Below are 21,427 nucleotides of genomic sequence, written 5' to 3' on the forward strand. Positions count from 1 at the left end.
GATGATTGACAAAATAAGTTCAGTTAGCATTTTTACATCCTAACACACTTGCATTTAAAGGAGTGTATAACTGAGAAAGGATAAAAAGCAGGACATTAGAGTAAGTTGGGCTTGCCACAGCGCACAACAATGATAGCTTACTTTTTTTGCTTTAAGTCTTAAACACTGAGCAATTAAATGCGCCCAAAAATCTTAGCCATCTGTGACTGCATTGTAGAACTGGTTACAGCTACATATTTATTTGGCAGGTGCTTGGGCTTATCCATTGAGTATGTTCAATACTCAAGATTCTCACAATCTAAGAATGATATGGTATCCCACAGGTTTCTACTTTAGGCCAATATTTGTTACAAACTTTAATTCCCCGAAATAACTTTGGCTATGCTTATGATCTACTATACCAATCACTTTAGCCAGATTCAACAGCACAGCTACGTAATATTGAAATCTGAAATAATCACAAATACTAACACCTGATTTCTCATGGTTGAATATAGAGTCAGACATAAATCTACAGTCATACAAACTTAACTAAATTTAACCCAGTTGTATGTTTACACACACACACACACACACACGGGGGTTGGACAATAAAACTGAAACACTGGCCAAATTTGACCAGCCGGATGGCCAATCTTCATTGATTGCACATTCCACCAGTAAGAGCAGAGTGTGAAGGTTTAATTAGCAGAGTAATAGCACAGTTTTGCTTAAAATATTGCAAAGCACACAAAATTATGGGTGACATATCAGATTTTAAAAGAGGACAAATTGTTGGTACGCATCTTGCTGGCGCATCTGTGACCAAGACAGCAAGTCTTTGTGATGTATCCACGGTAATGTCAGCATACCACCAAGAATGACGAATACCATCCCACAGAAGTAACTGTGGACGCAAAAAAAAGCTGTCTGGTGCTAACCAGGATTATCTCCAAAAAACATAAAACCACAACTGCCCAACTCACTGCAGAATTAAATGTGCACCTCAACTCTCCTGTTTCCACCAAAACTGTTCGTCAGGAGCTCCACAGGGTCAATGTTTATGGCCGGGCTGCTATGGCCAAACCTTTGGTCACTTGTGCCAATGCTAGTTACAGTAGTACCCCCTCTTTTAATTTTTTAGGTTTTTGGGAAAAAACACAATGCAAATCATCTGATCATCGCAGTTCTCAGAATTAATCAAACACAACCTTAGACGAATAAAATTAAACTTTTCTCATCGCAACATCATTTATTTAACAAAAATTATGACAAAAAAAAAAAAAAAAACTGGCCAATATGAGGTACCCCTTACTGCTTCCACAGGTTTTAAGAGAATAAGTTGCAGCCAGGTGCTGTTAATCTTCTAACCCTTAATAACTAACTGATTATCAGCAGGTGTGCAGACTTCTATAAAAGTAGAGGTTTTGGAAGTTTGCTGGTCTGGAGAATCGTTAGTCCAGATTGTTGCTGCACATCAATCTAGAAACAGTTATAAAGCCATTTGTAAATAATTTGGAGTTCAACATTATACTACTGTACATCAGACCATGCAGTGCACAGAGAAATAATAATAATAAAAAAACAAGAGCTATATCTCAGAACTCACAGGCCTCACTGAGCATTTTAAAAGTCCATGACAAACAAATTTGTTTAAAAGGGTTTCCAAGGGAAAGCCTCTTTTGTCTAAAAAATGGAAGCACGACTTAGGTTTGCAAAGTTGCATCTAAACAAAGCACAAGGCTTTTTAAACAATGGCCTATAAAAAGTTAAGACCAAAATGGAGTTGTTTGGCCTTAATGCCCAGCCTCATGTTTGGTGAAAAGGAGAGGTGATGATTTGATCTTTGTTTGCAGCCACAGGAACTGGGCACCTTGCAGGCATTGAGTTGTCCACAACCCCCTCTTATACCAAAATATTCAAGTGGGACATGTGAGGACATCAAAATTGTGTCATGCAACAGAAAAATTATCCAAAGCACAGCAGTAAATCTACATCAGAACAGCTGAAAAAGAAAAGAATTAAGGTTATGGAATGGCCTAGTCAAGGTCCAGACATCAACCCAATTGAAATGCTGTGGCAAGACCTTTAGTTGCACAAGAAAATGCTAAAAAATATCAATGAATTGAAGAAAAAGACACCGAAATTCCTTCACTACCATGTGACAGACTGATAAAGTATTACAGGAAACATTATTTCAAATTATTGCTTCTAAAGCTATTGAATAAATAAAATTACGTATTGTTGCCCACATGTTTTTATTTTCTTTTTGGCTTCATTTTTGTTAAATAAATAATGCTACAGTGAAAAAATGTGTATGCTGTTTGTCTGAGGTCATATGTGCGTAAAAAGAAGTCCCGCTATAATCCAATGATTTTTTAAATTTATGTTTTTACACAAAAATTCGTAGAAGTAAGAGGGGGTCTAGACTTTTAGACATGACTTCATACATACAGTACAGTCATGTTTAGAAAGGGTTACTAAATAATACAGACATTTAGGTGGTTAACCCTTAGGGTACTATAAAAGTCTTGTGTGAGGAGACATTATCGCTTAACTGTAGCACTGAAAATGCTTTTAGACAGAAAGAATGAGCTGTAATGTTCCTGAGTTCAGCTGAGTTTGCAAGATGGCACCAGGGTGTGAGATATACAACAGGAACTCAAGTCATCATTCAGGAAGAACAGGCCGGCCGAATCAATGGATGAAAACACAGTTTTATGACAGAAACCTTAATGATGTCTGGACACCAGAACTTATTTATGGTAATGATGACCCACTTGAAAAAAAGAAGAAGAATTAACACTACTATTATTTAACGTCCTTTTGTTTATTTATTTTATTCTTTTATTTCAGTTGCATTGCTGTACATACAGTATAACTTCCACAATAACACTCCAAATGTGCCTTTCCCACTGACTCCCTCCTGACTCTTCCTATTGTTCTTTCTCTCCTTTTTGTTCCTTTTGTTTCTTGTACACAAAACTAACATTTTTCTTAATGCTCTAAATATCTTAATGAACATTTCAGTTTTCTGTCTCCAAAGTCGTTTACTTGCGTTAAGTGGGTTATTTTAAATCCACAGTAGAGCTGCACATTTAATTGCTTAAAAATTAAAAACACAACATGGATCTGTGCAATTATCTTATCGCAAAAATGCTGTAGTTTATTACAGCTAATAAACACCATTTATTTCTGCCAGAAGTTGCTGTTTGCTGACTGAATCCTTAATTGTACATAAGTTACATACTGCAGTTTGTGTCTATAGAATCGCAATGTGATTTTTTATTTTTGTTTCACATTATGCAGCCATTTACTACATTGTCACCACTTCTCAGTGACTAAATAAGACCAAGGTTAGAACCAGATGTTTTTTTTTAACAATAATTTAATCTTTTTCATCTGTTACACCTATTATCTGTATCAATAATATAACAAGGAAATCCACAGAGCAAGACAACTGATTTACCTTGGTCTCGCTTCCTCAGATTCAATTTACACTTTTTTCCTTCCAGTTTTCAGGCTGTCTATCCCTGTCGCTCTTTATGATGAAGAATGGTGCGATAAGAATCTTGTCTGGCTTTCTAGCTGATGATGATGATGATACCATGGCAGTGTTACAAACAGGATTTAGAATTTTACTTACACATCGCTTCATGTGGTTCTCTATTACTTAAACCAAGCTAAATGAGTAGTGATTTGTTCTGATTAAGATTTCTGGATTAAGTTCCTTTTTCCATGTCCTTTGCATATTTCTGCACATATATTTGATACACATTTGAATTACTTTTCAATCTTGACCTAGACCATTCGCTCTCTTCCTTACTTTCTCTGCATTCTTCCTTTATCTGCTATTTAACCTTCAAAGCATTTTAGCAATGTTTAATTTTTACTTTCAATCTGGCAAAAACGTAGTACATGGACTTGAAATGTATAAACTCTAACAATAAAAGTAGCAGCTATTAAAAAAATTATTAATTCATTTCTATACCTTTGCCTTTCTAGGTTCTAAGTTAACCTAATCATTTTTCTAAAAAAATATTTCTATTGATACACAGCAGTCCAGTGTACATTCATTTCCAGCACATTTGCACACACTGTATAAAATTATGCAAATTATGGGCAGGGTTTTGAATTAAGTCCAAAATTCTAATCTGAGAAAAGTTTTTCATATTGTGGACATGAGTTACTCACATGCTTAAAAATGATTTTTAAGGCTTCACATCCAATTTATGTAAATCCCTTGAATGCAGAGATTTTTCTTAAAACAAACAAACAAAAAAAACCCTGAAAGAATGTTGTGTTTTGGGGAAATTCCACTTGCAATTGAAAAAAAGGAAAGAACTAAACTTGGGATAAATCTGCTGGTTGCATCTGGATAATGATGTGCGCAATTTTGGTCTTTAAATTAAATTTTAAAAAATGTGCAACACATGCTGTACAACACAAGCTTCATTCAGCTTTGAATACATCCCAGTGAGTCCTTAATAATATAATAAAGGCAGAAAATTCATTCATTCATGCCTTCTGTAACCGGTTTATCCTGGTCAGGGTTTCAGCGGATCTGGAACCTGTTCCAGGAACACTCTGAGCCATGCACAACGGCAGGTCGGTCCAATACAGGGCACCATGTAGACATGTTCAAATCATGGGGCAGGTTAAGCCACTTTCGGAGGAAACTGGAGAACCCAGAGAAAACTTACATGGAAACGGGAAGGCTTTGGACAATTCCGCACAGGTCATAATTGAGCTGGGGAACCTGGAGTCAACATCTACAGTAAGTTGCAGCACCTATGTGCCATCAGAGCAGGAAAGTTGATTTTGTCAGGACAGTATGCTCCAATCACAGCAGTCAGTTTTTCACTCTGTGTCAACAGTCTTGTACAAAAACGATGCATGATCTCTCTGATGTCGTTACCGGCTGTAAAGTTGTGAGCGCTGCTGTGCCATTGTTTTCTTTTGCTGCCATATACAGTACTGTGCAAAAGTCTTAGGCACATGCAAATATATGCTGTAGAACAAAAAAGCCAACTATGTCAATTTTTTGTGTGATTACGCTTTAAGGACCAGTTAGTCTCTGGTTCAGTTTGTTCAATTTTAAAAGGAAATTTGCTTTTTTTTATAACCCAGTAACACCGTACTTCTGAGGAATTGGGCTGCTGCACCTGCTTCTTTTTTTGCCCGCAAACTTACAGCAACTTCCATTTTTTGGTTCCATATATAATGTTTTGCTTTCTTGTCTGGCATACCAATAAAACTCATTCACTCACTCATGGTCATCCACACAATATGGGCTATTGGGAAACGCCAATTAGTCTAATCTGCATCTCTATGGACTGTGGGAGGAAACCAGAGTACACAGAGAAAACTCAACAAGCATGGGGAGAACATGCTAACTCCATGAATGGAATAGAACCCACAACCTGAAGGTGCAAGGCAACAGTGCTAATCACTACAGTACGTCACCTGCCGTCTTGGGGGAATATTGTTGTCTGAAATTCAGAATAGTTTTTGTCTAACTCAACATACAAAAACTACATCCATGAGAAATGTTGTACTAAAACCACCAAAACTTTTGCACAGTACTGAAGTAGCTATATTTTATCCAGTTATAAACCCCTGATTTTACTGCCCTTATGACTAACTAAGTGAGCCACTAAGTGGACTTTCTGTGGGAGAGATTCCATCCTCCAGAAGCTCATCTTCGCTCAGACTGATGTGAAGGCAGGTTCTGTTAAGCGGTGATGAAAACGGAAGTGTGTGCTCATAGCTGTTGGGAGTGGCCGGTCGGGGCGGGGTTCCAGACAGGGGGTGGTCCTCTGGTAGACTGCTGCAGGTGCTGGACGTGGAAAGGAGAGCAGAGTTGCGGTCTTCAAACAGATCGTCTGCGGACGGCTTGTTGTCAGAGCGCATGCCCGAGTCTTCGCTCGGCGAACAGGACGCACTGAGGTCGTTGCTGAACTCTCCAGGAGAAACAAAACAGGGTGTGATGTCAGGGAAGGACGAGCTGAAGGCCAGACTCGATGCCGTTTCTGAACCCGTCCTGTTCGGTCGCTTTCGGCTGACAGGAGGAGGAGGAGGCGGGTCTAGTTTCGGGATTATTTCTTTAACCCTGCGTGCAAAACAGCAACAGAATTAGTTTTAAATTCAGTTTGGAAACAGAAAGAAAAAACCTGAACTCAGCGGGGAATGATTATAAAAAAAAGAAAAAACATTATAATAATTAATTGTATTTCTAGATGATCTGTATTGTGTATGTGGGATATAGGGGGGAAAATGGCATAAGGTACTTCTAGTTCTCAGCTCTATTGTGAGTGTGTGTTCATGCACTTATCTCTTTCCCACACTTCCCTGCAGTGTAACAGCAAGAGGGAGTGAAGAGACGGGAAAATAAAGAGAATGGAGCAAAGGTTGGCTGTAGTTACTCAGAATGAGAAAATCACCACACACACACACACACACACACACACACACACACACACACACAGACTTCCAAATGAGATTCATGCAGATACACAATGCAGTAATACAAACATTACAAACATACCCTGAAGTAACTGTAGTGATACTTACAGTCATTTATTTCATTATGGTTCATCTGCTGTTGGAATTTAACCCCCCCTCCCCCTCTCTCCCATTAGCATAAGCCTTGAGTCAGCAAGCCAGACGAGTGTCATAAACAGCAACCCCCCTTTTAAAAAGGATCTTTCCATCTCTCCCTCAATCTCTCTCTCTCTACATTCCATTCATCTTCTATTGTTAGTGAATTACAAATTGCAATAAATAAATCATACATCGAGCCACTCTCACCAATCAGCTATTAAAAGCATCTATAAAAATTTTTTGTCCAGGCCAAAAATTTCAATCAGCCTTTCTAACATATAGAGAGATGTGTGTGGAGAGATGCATTACTGTATACACATCACAGACCAATCTAACTGCTTCCCAAGGGGAGGGCAGACAGACAGGGAGAGATGTAGAGAGAGAGAGAGAAAAAAAGAAGAAGCAGACATGCTGAGGGAGGAGGGGAGGAGAAAGGCAATAAAGATGGAAAGGGAGAAAGTCGGTCCTGGATGTTCAGGAATATGACTGATGGTGTGTCTCTCTGTCTGGCCCGGTATCACAGAGTTTCACATTCTTTCACTGCCTGGCAATGCTTTACAACAGCAGGAGAAAAGAAGCACACACTCCTTAGTGCATCAATCCTACACACTGTGGCTTTGATAAGGAGTGTAACACATCACCTAGACACACACACACACAAAAAGCAAGTTAACTTCAAATAAGCCATAATGTCAAATCAGATTGCAGACTTTTGATTGTCTGATCTTTCCTCCTTTTTTTCCATCAAAGACACACACATACTTGCACAGCTTGCATGTTAATGGGACTAAAATGGCAACAGGCTTAATTATAACCCGCAGAGTTGAGAAGCAGTTTATGGAAAAGGAGACAGAATGTAAGATTCTCTAAATGTCCCGTGATAAAAAAAAAAATATATATATATATATATAAACGAATAAAATGTGAGTATGTGTATGTTTAGGGTTTAGCACAATGGTACAGTTTAGTGCTCCAAGCGCCTGTACCTAAATTAGATTAAACTATTTACCTTTCGTTCTACATCTCCAGAAAATAAGTACATACTTCGAAACAATATCACAGTTTATTATGTGTCTTGGGACAGCAATCTCGCTTTGAGGTAGAAGAAAGAAGGAGCAATTGGTTTTAAATAGAAGAAGTAAGAGCATTCCCTGGTAATGGATTTCACTAGTTTAAATGTTTTTAGAATCAAAGAATCTGGCCCAATTTTGTCAGTGTATGGAACTAACATTAGTGAACCAAGAGACCAAGCAGGGGTGCAGGCTGTGCACCAGGCCCTCTAATTTGACATCAGCGCCTGATTTTGCTAATGGGCAGAAATCCGTGAAGCCTCAACCCAAAATTATCTTGCTGGAAGACTAGATGCAACAGCAAATAAGGGACCAACGGGTTAATGAAGTCACGTATGGGTGTGATGTTCAGATGTCCACATACAGTAGAAGTGGCGTACAAGGGGTGAAACTACAACTCCATAAGCAAAGGCGATCACGGCCGAGGTGGCTCGGAGACCATGGCAACGGAGAACATTCAGTACAGGGAATATAATTCTTAAAAATCCTCCTTCAAAGTAATTTCCACATGTTTGAGATATAAAAGGAATTCCTGGGAGGCCAGCTTTCTGACACAAAACAAGTCCAAAACTTTTTACTTACCACTAGTGAAATGCTGGGATAAGTGCCTTAGTGTAGCAGGGGATTATATGGAGAAATAAGGGGAGTTTTTAGTCGGATGTTCTGTTATTTTGCACAATCAAAGGTCCCAGTTTGATTTAAACACTCTTGTAACAATGAAACCATCAATATCAACAGAGAATTATAATGTTTTAGACAAACTATGGTTTAACAGATGGGAGGAGGAACTGTGGTGTACTGAGACAAATCTAAGTGACATTTGCATAGGTGTAGGACTGGGTACAGAAACCTGATGTTAATATGGGACCAGTATATCTAACATATACTGTAAGCGGTATATACTAGAACCGAATTAAAACACAGATTTCAGTGCTTCACTTCAATGCCACTCAAATGCCTTTTTTTCAATTTCCCAACTGAGAAAATGCATGTGAACACAAGTTGGAAAGCACTAATAATACAAATCCAACTAATCTTTGTAGTAATGCGAGTGTCCATGTTGTTTTCACATTCGGACTTCATCGACCATCCGATGAGCGAGTGCATGCAGTTATTTCACCTGCTCTGAAGACAGCAGGTAGCATTAGCTAGCTAACACAATTAAAATGCCTAAAGCTATATGTTCTGTGCGTGTGGCTGTATTTTACGAAAAAAGATTCAGATGCCGTGACACGCAACAAATCACTCTTTTTTTCAACAATTGCGTGTAAAGGGGGAAAACATGTCAAACCTAATGAAACATTAAATGACACATGGAATGAACTTAAAAGCAGAGGGACGCACAGTGTTTAACAGCTTGTGGACATTAGCTGACTGTTCAGGACACAACCCTGTAGTCTGGTGGTGGGGAACTGGAGCAGACTCCCCATGCTGTCTGCACTTTCAAACACATTCTAAAAGTCATAAAAGTCAAAATCAATTTGGCACCGGTATCATAAAAAAACAAACTGATACCAAATTCTACTTAAGGGTAGAAGCTAATCTGACCTAGGGAAAGCATATATTGTACAAAGTAGTCCTGTGCATAAAAAAAGCATAAAACTACCACAAGGAATACCGTATAGAAGCCAAAAAGACAGTAGTAGAGTAGTAGCGTTAGTGTTACAGAAAGACATAAATTCTATTAAAAAGGTTCTAACTTAAAGGAATCTTAAGCATAGACTTAAGAAAGAGATGATATTAATGTGTAAGTTGTGTAAGTGTAATATGTAAAGTGATAGAAATACTATTCAAAGCCAGTGGAACACATATATTCTAGGATATAACCTTGTGAAGAAGTACAGAAAAATGTAGTGTCAAGTGTAAAATTAAAACATTCAAGAAAATCTCGAACTTTATTAACTGCAGATCAAACAGGAATAATGTGCATGTTAAAGTCACCAGGCAGGATTATAGCAGGGTATAATGAACAGGCTAGGGTAAACAACTCAGAGTTCAGACAACATGAGGACATTTTTTGGCGTCGATAAATCAATGCTATTAGTCGAGCACCAGATGGACCGGTGATTTTTATGGGCATGTATTCAAAAGACATTACCCTGCGGAAAGCAAAGCCCTTAATGCTCATGTTGTTATGGTAGATTGCAGCCAGTGCCATTTCTTTCCTGTTCTTTTAGTTAAGTAACATGATGATACCTAGGCAGGAACAGTGCCCTCGTAATGCCTGTAAGAGTCAACGTGTCTGTAAGAAGCAGGTTGTAGATTGTATCCAAAATTCAACTGCATGTGAATTCAGCACTGACTGGGTTCCGTGCTTGAGATCTTAGAGTTCTGCAGGTTCAATATGTATAATATATTTGACCAAATAGTAAAAGATTGCAAGAGTTTTATTACGGTTTGTGTTTAGGCCAGGCTACTGGAGTAAATCACTTAAAATATTACTGCACATTTAATACTGGTTTAAAAGACAGGATTTGTTCGTTATGCGCAATAAATTCGTATATGATTACAGCTCTTTTCTTATTCACGTGTGCAAACCCAAACTGTGATTCTGGCAATAACGATGACCCAGACAAGGTGCTTTTAATTTTGCACTCTGTGCTTGTTTTCAGTCCTTGTGTTCTAGTTCTTTCCTCTGGGGATGCAAGCGTGAGGAGAAAGTGACCATAAACAATTGAGCAAATGGCGCTAAATAATGCTCACAGAAGTTTAATGAATTTAAAGACATGCCAAATGATGACACAAAATCATTACAATGTAGTCACAACAGATATAATGCCAGTCAGTATATTATAGTTTACTATCATATCTGAAGAGTCTTTAAACTGGCAGAACACATTAGGTCATGGGTTTAAGATACAGATTATATGGTTTGTTGTCCAAAGCTAGCCAAGCAGCCAATTTCCTATAATAAGCATCTGTGATTGATAATGGTACATTTAAACTGTTACAGAAAAAAAAAAATCTATAATATTACCCTGACAAGAGAGTTAGTAGCAGTGCTGCTAGGCTTTTAGTTTAGACTTCTTTTTTGTTAACTTTCAATAAAAAAAAAACAAAAGGTTGGGGCTATTTATTAACTACATTTTATGTCTTCGATTATTACTTCCTAATAGAGTCAATATGCAGCAGATATGCCCGCATACTAGTGCTAGACGGTATGTAATGCACTATATGCCAAATAAAATGTCATTCAGAAACGGGATCCAATGGACTCTGAAGTCTGGAACAACTTTCTGTTATACAGTACATTTAGAAACGTAAAGCGTACAGTGAAACCTCGGTTTGCGAGTAATGCGGTTTGCAAGTGTTTTGCAAAGCAAGAACAAATTTTTAATTAATTTGGACTTGAAAAATGAGCAAGTCTATGTTTATGAGTACCAAGTGTGTGTGTGTTTGTGTGTGTGTGTGTTTGGTTTGTTCAAATTATGCGCGCACACACATAACGACAGGCCCAAACACACACACACACACACACACACACACACACACACACACACACACACACACACACAGCACCTGCGCGCATAAATAGAAACACTTATCTGTCAGGATTTATTTTTAAGTTTTTTTTATAAAAGGTTAAAAAATCTATTTTCTCCCTCAGCCTGTCGTTATGTGTGTGCGCGTGCGTAATTTGACACTGTGCCGGTTTACACACTCTCTCTCTCGCCCTTAGTTTGTGTGTTTGTGAACCAGGACGGTGTCAAAGTACACGCGTGCACACATAACGACAGACCCATACACACACACACACACAGACACACACACAGAGAGAGCGCCTGCGCGCATAAACGGAAACACTTATCTGCATAAGCGTACAGTACAGTGGGATGTGTAAGTTTGGGCACCCTTGTTAATCTTCATGATTTTCCTGTATAAATCGTTGGTTGTACCGATAAAAAAAATCAGTTAAATATATCTTATAGGAAACACACAGTAATATTTGAGAATTGAAACAAAGTTTATAGGATTTACAGAAAGAGTGCAATAATTGTTTAAACAAAATTAGGCAGGTGCATAAATTTGGCCACCACAAAAAAGAAATTAACTCAATATTTAGTAGATCCTCCTTTTGCAGAAATAACAGCCTCTAAACGCTTCCTATAGCTTCCAATGAGAGTCTAGATTGAGGTTAAAGGTATTTTGGACCATTCCTCCTTACAAAACATCTCTAGTTCATTCAGGTTTGATGGCTCTCGAGCATGGACAGCTCTCCTTAACTCAGATTTTTAATTATTTTCAGGTCTGGGGACTGAGATGGCCATTTCAAAAGGTTGTACTTGTTCCTCTGCATGTATGCCTTAGTATATTTTAAGCAGTGTTTAGGGTTATTGTCTCGCTGAAAGATCCAGCCCCGGCGCAACTGACAAGCTTTGTCACTGATCCCTGGACATTGGTCTCCAGAATCTGCTGATATTGAGTGAAATCCATGCGTCCCTCAACTTGCATGAACCACCACCATGTTTTACTGTAGGTAGCAGGTGTTTTTCTTGGAATGCCGTGTTCTTTTTCCTCCATGCATAACGCCCCTTGTTATGCCCAAATAGCTCAATTTTAGTTTCATTAGTCCACAGCACCTTATTTCAAAATGAAGCTGGCTTGTCCAAATGTGATTTAGAATATCTCAAGCGGCTCTGTTTGTGCTGTGGGCGGAGAAAAGGCTTCCTCTGCATCACTCCCCCCTTACAGCATCTTCTTGTGTAAAGTGCGCCAAATAGTTGAACGATGCACAGTAAATCCGTCTGCAGCAAGATCATGTTGTAGGTCTTTGGTGCTGGTCTGTGGGTTGACTCTGACTGTTCTCACCAGTTGTCGCTTCTGTTTATCTGAGATTTTTCTTGGTCTGCCACTTCGAGCCTTAACCTGAACTGTGCCTGTGGTCTTCCATTTCCTCAATATGTTTCCAACTGTGGAAACAGACAGCTGATATGTCTGAGACAGCTTTCTGTATCCTTCCCGTAAACCATTATAGTGAACAATCTTTGTTTTAAGGTCACTTGAGAATTGTTTTGAGACCCCCATGTTGCTACTCTCCAGAGAATATTCAAAGAGGAGGGAAACTTACAATTAAACTTAAATACTCTTTCTCATAATAGGATTCACCTGTGTATGGAGATCAGGGGTCACTGTGCTTACCAAGCCAATTTGAGTTCCAATAATTAGTTCTAAAGGTTTTGGAACCAATAAAATGACAACAGTGGCCAAATTTATGCACCTGCCTAATTTAGTTTAAACAATTATTTCACACTTTTTGTAAATCCTATACATTTTGTTTCACTTCTCAAATATCACTGTGCATGTCTCCGATATAATATATTTAACAGAATTTTTTTATCGTAACAACCAACGGTTTATACAGGAAAATCATGAAGATTAACAAGGGGTGCTGCTCTTTCTCTTTCAAACACATATATATACGCTTTTATTTTAAACCCAAGCACAACCATGCACGCTCACACAGCACGAGACTGAAGTGGGACTTGAAGACAGACCCACGCACACTCAAGATTTTTTTCTTTTCCTTTAAAAGAAATGTCAATACATACAGAAAGAAAAGCTTGAATAAGGATTTGCAGTGATCGAACAGAAACAGTGTGAGACACAACCATGTGGGAAGGGGGTTGAATGGCGAGAGAGGGAAAAAGGTGCACGAAAACACACTCAGTCATTTTTAAAAAATGTCAACACATTCAAACATAACACTAGAGCGCTGTCCCTGAAAACATAAACACGTGCAGGGAGGTAAAATTTGAACACTCACATGCACACCCGCATGAACACGGACAAGCACATGGTGAGAAGCGGGGTCTTGCAGAACTGAAGCCTGTCACATTCTAATTCAGAAGGGATTGAATCAGGAAGGAGGGAGGAGAACTAACTGGCACAGCAAACAACTGAAGGATGCATGATAAAAGGAAAGTTTCACAATGTGTGTGTTGAGTATTGTGCATGTACATGTACTGTATTAAAATTTTGACAATACATGAAATATGAAATGGAAATGTAGAGAGAAATGGGAAAAAGTGTTCTTATATAAAATGTAATGTACAGGAAACAAGACAAGATTAAGTTGTGTGTGTGTAAATGTAGAGGTGTGTGGGTGCGACATGGAAGACGTTTCATGCTGTTCTTGGTAAGCGATGACTCACTGTCAGGTTTTGAGATCGGTCACTGTCTGTGAGAGTGTATGTGTATAAAAGCTCATTGAATTTTTTGGAAAGGACCAAATGTTCCACCAAGAAAAGAAATATCGGACAGATTCTAACTTGTGAGGACATTTAGCGGGTCCTCGCAAAACGGGGTCTTTAGGTCTTATTTAAAAAAAACTATATATATATATGTATATACACACATGTCTGCTTTGTTAGTGAGGTTAAAATTTAGGTCCAGATTTAGGTTTCACAACCTAGACTCATTCCTAATGATGTCAGTGGAAGGTTCCCTGAAGGTTAGTGAGACTAGAATGTGTGCGTGTTCACGAAGCTCTCGTATGTGTTTATAATTCTTTGCGTGTTTATAAGAGACATCTGCTTGCTGTGTACTTGGCATTTTTTGTCATCATTTTTTTTATGCTGTGTTTATAACAATGCTGCATGACCACTGCCCTGTTTGGAGTTCAACTGCATTATGTAGTTCTTTTTGCTGAAATAACTCTGTACAAACGCGCTGAGCTGAAACGCATCCCAGAAACGCATCCCAGAAACAAATCAGATTAAACTACAAAATATTAAATCAGATTCTGCTTCTGTCAGTCCAGAACTGGAATCTAAAGCTAGAGCGGACACGTGAGTCAACTGAGGAACTGCATTTAATATTATTGCTGATACTATTGAACTGGCTGCTATAGCAATGCGATTTCCCTTTGGTATTAATAAAGTACTCTATCTATCTATCTATCTATCTAGACTTAAGAAGAGTAACAATTTCTCCTTATTATTTCCTTGCTAATTTAAATAAAACCGTAATATTCTTCTAGATACAAATGCACAATGGTGCAAAGTTGTGTGTTTGCGTGGTGCAATTTTTAAGCATCAGATCATAATAATACCAGTAGTATTTCTCGAGATGAATAAATGGATAAATGAAAGGATAGATCAATAGTCAAGTACTGATAGTTGGGGGGGGGGGGGGGGGGGGGGCGGAGTCCAATTAGGGTAATAAAATATCCCTGATATGAGGCTTGAAAAGGGCAGGTGTGTGTGTTTTGCCTTTTCCCATAAAGTGAAAAACTCAAGAGCAGGTGGTACTGTAGGTTCTTGCTCACACACAGTGTCTCTCTCAAACACACACACACACACACACTAACACACGCATGCACACTCACACACACGCAATGTAATGAATCCTCAGAACTCGGCAAAAGGTCAAAAAACTTCCATTACCAGTTACATGAAACTCTCCAACACATACACACACACACATGCACGCACACACAATTATTACATAATATATGTAATTATATAACAGTTAAACAGAGCAGGAGAACACTTCTCCTATACATTATATCATGTCATTATTTTTGTTTTCGTTTATAAATATCCATCTACAACGCAATATCCAATGATTTTTTTTTTTCACAACTTTAAAAAGTTTAGAGATTCGAAACATGTAAGAAATGATTTGCGATCTTTTCTCAGTGCTGTATATGAGAGCCAGTCCTGTAATGGCTCCTCTAATGCACTGGTTCAAGTGTTTTGCTGAAACATGCTATATGAGCTGCTGTTAATTCTGCATTGGGTTTGTATAAATGCATCTTAACCAAAACATGGAAAACAATCAGATGCCTTGTCTAAGGGAAAACCAAACACATACACCTTTTTCCTTCTCTCTGTTTAAATTTTCTGTATGCCTCTCTAGCTTGTTTTTATGACGCATTAAGCTTTTTCTCCTGCTTCTGGCTGTGCACACCGTTTGTACTTCACATGAATATTCATGTTTTCTTATCAGCAACTGAGCAACAGGAACATAAACAGCACTTTATGTTTGAGAGAGGAAAACATCCTCTTCTGTTAACACTTGGATGACGAGTTACCCTGAATTCGAGTATTTCAGAAAATTAATAATTACAGAAAACCACTTTTTGCATCCTAGCTTTTCTGCTTAATCTAGACATCCTTAAGTCTAGATTAAGCAGAAAAGCATCTTGACTTGTCTATTGACAAGTAAAAGAGATTGAGGAAAATTGAGCCAAGTCAAATATATTTCAGATTTGTGGTTATGTATAAGCTTCTGTGTGTTTATACATAAAAAGCTAATACAAACCCTGAACATCGCTGATCCACAACTGCTGAATTGAACTTCGTGAAATCACTGCTCGTGCTGCTTGTTCTCTGCTTATGTCCTGCTTCCCCTGGATTGCTATTGGCTGTGACGGGATTTGACGTTCCAGTTCCCAGCAGGCTGAGGTAGGACTCGGCGCAGCCCATGGTATAGGGTGCTGTAGGGTTGACTTGGACCTCTGCTGCTGGGGTGGAGGTGATGGGCTGGTCTGAACTGTAGTGGTTTTTCAGGTTGAGAGCGAGAGAACATGATGACAAGATTCTCCAGTCTTTATCTGGTTGAAGAGATGGAGATTAATTACTTATGAGTCATTTAAAAAACAAATAAATCTTTACACTGAAGCATGGTCACAAATGATCCTTCCCTAGAAGCACACTTACACAGGTTTTGGCAGCAGGCCCAGGGATGATGACCTAGTGAACTCTCTGGAATGGATTATCTTTGAAATATAGACTCCATAAAAGCCTAACATCTATTCCAAACAAATGATGCGGCAGACTTTTAAATGTGGGCTGAAGGCTGAGAGCGTAATTTAATCTAATCTCCATCTAGCTCTTATGTATTCCATCTCTGTCCTCTCAAATTAGATTTCTTTTTTTTGGTGTGTGTGTGTGTATAAGTTAAACTCTGTTATTGATGCATTATACCACTCAGTCCCTGATTCAATACATGTATGTGTCTATAATGGTGTGCTTTAATGATGTTTAGGACTGTCATTAATCACTAATTTCCCATTATAGAAATGATTTATTGTTGTTTAATATATTAAATGACTAAATGTTTGTTTTGCATAGTATTTTTGCATAAATCATGTATCTGTTAACTTGTACGCCACAAGATGGCGCACTTGCAGTGAGGGCGGTGTGCAATATTGAATTTTTAGTAGCTTAGTTTTTGAATGAAACTGGACAGAAAGAGAAGCACAGTATTTATAGTATTTACAGATTATTGATAAAATTTTTTGTAATTATTTTTTTTATTAAACTATTTTGTTTATTAATGTCCTGCATAGCTAATTTGTTGCTTTGAGTTCAACTACAGTAGCTCTTATGAAAAGAGCTCGTAACCCTAGCGTGTCTTTGTTTTGCACAAAGTGACACAAGGTCTAGAGATGTTATTTTATCTGGATAAGTCTAGTTTAGAGGACACCTTTTACTGGGTCATGCCTAATTTACATATATTAAAGCTTATCTCAATAAAAATTTCACTTTGTTGCTGTTTCTGGAAAGGCAGTTCAGTGTCACACACATACAGTACGCGCAGACCAAATAGTCATCTGTTACCGTGACCTGTTAGTGTAAGGTGAGAGATTGTGTATGCACTTGTGTGTAGACATCTTACTCTTTGCATGGCCGTTGAGCTTGGCCTCCATCTCCCTGACATGCTGGACCAGCAGCGCTATGTGCTGCAGCAGGTCTCGGTTCTGGAGCAGCAGCTGGTGACTCCTGGCCTGAGCCTCCATCCTGGCAGTCGTCTCTGCCGCTATCTGATCCTTCAGCAGCTGCACCTGCAGTGAGAAAGATGATCAGGCGAGAGTGAAAGGAGGAAAGAGCGTTAAATACAGTTGGACAGATAACGATCAGCCAATCAGACTCTTAGGTAAACAGACTGTCTCTCATATTTCCTCACACACACACACACACACACACACACACACACACACACACATATATATATATATATATATATATATATATATATATAAACCTTCATATTTAAGCAGTGTGGGAGGACTGCGCTCTGGTTTCTCCTAGACTTTATTAGTTTTGTTTGCATTTCCCAAAAGCAATCACCTTCTCTACACATCTGCTGTCTGGGTAAAGAGATGGATGCAAAAAGTCTGGTTTAGATCCACAGAGCAGAGTTTTGAGTACAAATCATCGATTTTGCCTCATTCAGTATGAAACACCTTACATACTATACATGAAAGAGATGAAACTATTAGTAATTAGTATCAGGAGCTGACTTGGAAACGGGCTAACTCTCTATTTCTCTAAATAAATACCTGCAGCTGAAAACAAACACCAGATTCACAAAGTTGAGCATCAGACACTGGAATCTTTGTAACTCACTCCTCTTAAAAATTCTCACAAGACTAAAGTACTTCTTCCAGATGCCTATTCAGTTACATCATATGCAGCAGCCAGTGACCTTTGTGTGATTGTTGATTACAGTTTCCTTTTTACAAGTTATTTAGATACCATTATTAATATGCTAAAAAATATAATGTTTCATGTTGCAGAAAAACTAGATAGTTCTTGTGTTACCTTCAAGATAGGCTACTATCTATCTTTCTGGATATTCTTGTATGTGATTATTCCCAGTATTCCTATTAGAACCAGAAAGTTTGTTCATATCATCTGTTATTAATATTAATCTGCACTACTCTGGCTGTTTGTAAAAAATGTATCACTTCAAAATACTAATGAACTTGATCCAATGAAGCATTGAATTTCCTTGCCCTATATTACCCAAGTTAACTGTTGGCTTACTATATAATGATCTGCTTTTACCTAAAGGTTGCAGGCTCTTTATTAATACCTAGAACATTAATAAAGTTTACAACTATCAACCAATTAGCAATTTTTTTTTACAATTGTACACAACTGCATACTGTATGTGCATATTTATAGTGTTAACTAAAAGAGACATAAATGCTGTGCAAAAGTTTAATCTGATGCACACAAAATATTTCAATTTTTTTCTTTTTTAACTATGGGCATTGTCTCATAGAAGCTTCACACAAAAAAAAGGAATAAATAAAGAGATAAACAGAAGGACTGAGCACTTGGAAATGGAAACCAAGAAGTTTTATTTGTTTATTTCTTACTGGTTTGGGGATGGAGCTTAGAGTTGAGAATAGCCCAAGTTGAATTCGCAGTTGCGGTCACATTTCATGGTAGGAAATATTTCCACAATTTTCACAAATATCTATAGCAATTTGTTTTAAAAATTCCATTAATTGTTCCTAATCTAATAAAAAAAGCTTTTGTAGTGAAACATTTAGTTAAATACCTACAGTATGGGCAGTTTTATAAATAGCAGACTTCTTTTTAGCACATAAATCATTCACATAAACAAGGAATGATTTATTAAGGAATGAATTATTGAGAAGTAACGAGAAAACAAATTTTACTTCAAAATGTCACACTGATTCATGTCCCACACTTATGACTTATGACTAATCTTTAGATGCATAAAAAGCAATTAATTTACAGTTAAACCTTGGATTGCAAGCATAATTTGAATAATGTGGGTTTGAATACCAACACCTGGTGTAAACATACATAATATATTGTACTCATATGCGACCTCTTACTCCTAATATGTTCATAGTGAATGCTTAATATCCTAGTGGTAGGATATTGGGTTATTAAGTAATAGCAATGATCTTAAAATCTGGTGTCACCTAGATAAGAACTGGCTCCCTTTTTTCTGGTTCTGATTTTAGAAAAAGTCATAAAGGTTTTCCTTATATTGGATCCACTTCTCTGAAGCAAGCTGCTTTTCTTTGACTTAAGATCCAACTTAAAAAATAATAATATTTGATTTAACTTTAGTGTGATTTAATTTGATTGGCAGGGTGGCTGCACCTTTCTGCACCTGCAGAGTTGGGGTTTTGAATCTCGCGTGTGTATGGAGTTTGCACGTTCTCCACGTGTTTGATGGGTCTCCTCCGGGTACTCCACTATTCTCTCACAATCCAAAGGCTAAGCTGATTTGCATTTCCACCTTGTCCCTAATGTTCATGTGTGCACTTTGATGGATTGGCGCCCAATGTAGGTTACCCCAACAATGTACTGGATAAGCTGTATAGTAAATAGGAGGATGGATAAATGGATGGATGTCTGTCCCACATTTGTGCAACCTTACCCCGGCACTGCTAAAAAGTCAAATAGTTAAAACTATTAGTTTAACAGTAGCTGCAGAAATACCCTGTAAAAACTAGACCTGCAAGAGTTCTTTCTTATGGTCACAATGTACACCCTTTTTATAAAAACCACATCCACAACACTAACACCATCCGCAATGTGAATTTAATAACGGTCTCAAAATTCCCCAGATCACAATCCAAAGTTATGGCTGATTGGTGCACACAAGCCACTGCAGGAAAACAACAAACCTAATTCACACTGATGTTCTACTACTGCTTCTTTCATCTAAGGCTGTCTGTATTTGTGATATACCCACTAAATTTGGGGATAATGTCATATGGATACCCTAAAATGTCCCTGCTTTAGCAGATACTTCATAAACTTCATTCTGTATTCTGCATAATTTCCATTAAAATGCTTTTTGACATTTATCTGTAGGCTTAATTTGTTTGTCTGCACTGACCTTTGGAATTTATATAGTGGAACCTTGGATTACAAGCATAATTCATTCTGGAAACAGGCTCAGATTTCAAAACACTCAAAAAAAAAATTCCCATAAGAAATAATGGAAACTTAAATTATTAGTTCCACAGCCCAAAAAATAAATACATAAAAAATAATTAACACAAAATATGAAGTAAAAATAAAACAAATTAACCTGCACTTTACCTTTACCTAAAATAAAAAATAAATCCCGACAAAAAGATATTTCCGTTTATGCGAGCAGGCGCTGTGTGTGTGTGTGTATGTGTGTGTGTATGTGTGTGAAGCTAAAGTAAGAGGAGAGAAGGAATTGGACCTCCCCTCCCTGTTCTCATTTAACACACCCTTCTTCCTCTCTTATTTAAGTTTTTCACACATACACACGCACGCACACACATACATATTAACGGAAAGACTGTTTTATAGGAAAAAATTAACAAGGAACATCGCTAATAACACTCGCATGAGCACATACTAACGGAATCACTGCTGTAAAGTAAAAATAAAACAAATAATCTGCACTTTACCTTTGAAAAGAATCACGACAGAGCGTTTCCATAAGAGAGAGAGAGAGAGAGAGAGAGAGTGTTTGTGTGTGTGTGTGAAAGTGAGGGAAGGAAGGGTGTGTGCGTGGAGGCAAAAGGAAATGGATCTTTAACTTCTCTAATGAGACTTTCTTTTGCTTTACGCGCGCGTACACACACGTGTGTTATAATAAACAGTACACAGGTGCTATACACACACATACAGACACAACATAAAATGTTTTACACCCACACACATGGTCGTCACAGTGTTATTGTAAACAGTACACGCGTGCACGGATGTTGATTATATCAGTAAGAGACGCGCACTAAGACCCAGCAGGGGAGACGATTACCCACAGCGAAGAGGGAGAAAAACCAATGGCACAGTTTTGATCACGTGACGCTGGGCGGTAAAACAAGAAGCGCATGGGTAAAACATGATACTCGGTACTCGTAAACCAAGACTTGGTCGTTTTGCAAGTCCAAATTCAGGAAAAAAATCTTTGCTCGTCTTGTGGAACACTCGCAAACCGCGTTACTCGCAATCTGAGGTTCCACTGTATGTATATATATATATATATATATATATATATATATATATATATAT

At 37.9% G+C, this 21,427-nt stretch overlaps 1 protein-coding gene across 1 annotated transcript in view; it reads right to left on the minus strand.

Annotated features, from left to right (window-relative positions):
* Positions 1 to 2,804: 2,804 nt before the first annotated feature.
* Positions 2,805 to 21,427, minus strand: part of si:dkey-34e4.1 (carboxyl-terminal PDZ ligand of neuronal nitric oxide synthase protein) — a 62,097-nt gene continuing 43,474 nt past the window's right edge. The window contains exons 9-11 of the mRNA XM_053484760.1: positions 17,277 to 17,442; positions 15,918 to 16,209; positions 2,805 to 6,091 (exon numbers count right to left, since the gene is read on the minus strand). Of these exons, the coding sequence (XP_053340735.1) occupies positions 5,620 to 6,091; positions 15,918 to 16,209; positions 17,277 to 17,442 (930 nt within the window). The 3' untranslated portion in view covers positions 2,805 to 5,619. The remainder of the gene's footprint in view (positions 6,092 to 15,917; positions 16,210 to 17,276; positions 17,443 to 21,427) is intronic.

This window comes from Clarias gariepinus, chromosome 24, assembly GCF_024256425.1.
Source record: "Clarias gariepinus isolate MV-2021 ecotype Netherlands chromosome 24, CGAR_prim_01v2, whole genome shotgun sequence".
NCBI classification, from domain to species: domain Eukaryota; kingdom Metazoa; phylum Chordata; class Actinopteri; order Siluriformes; family Clariidae; genus Clarias; species Clarias gariepinus.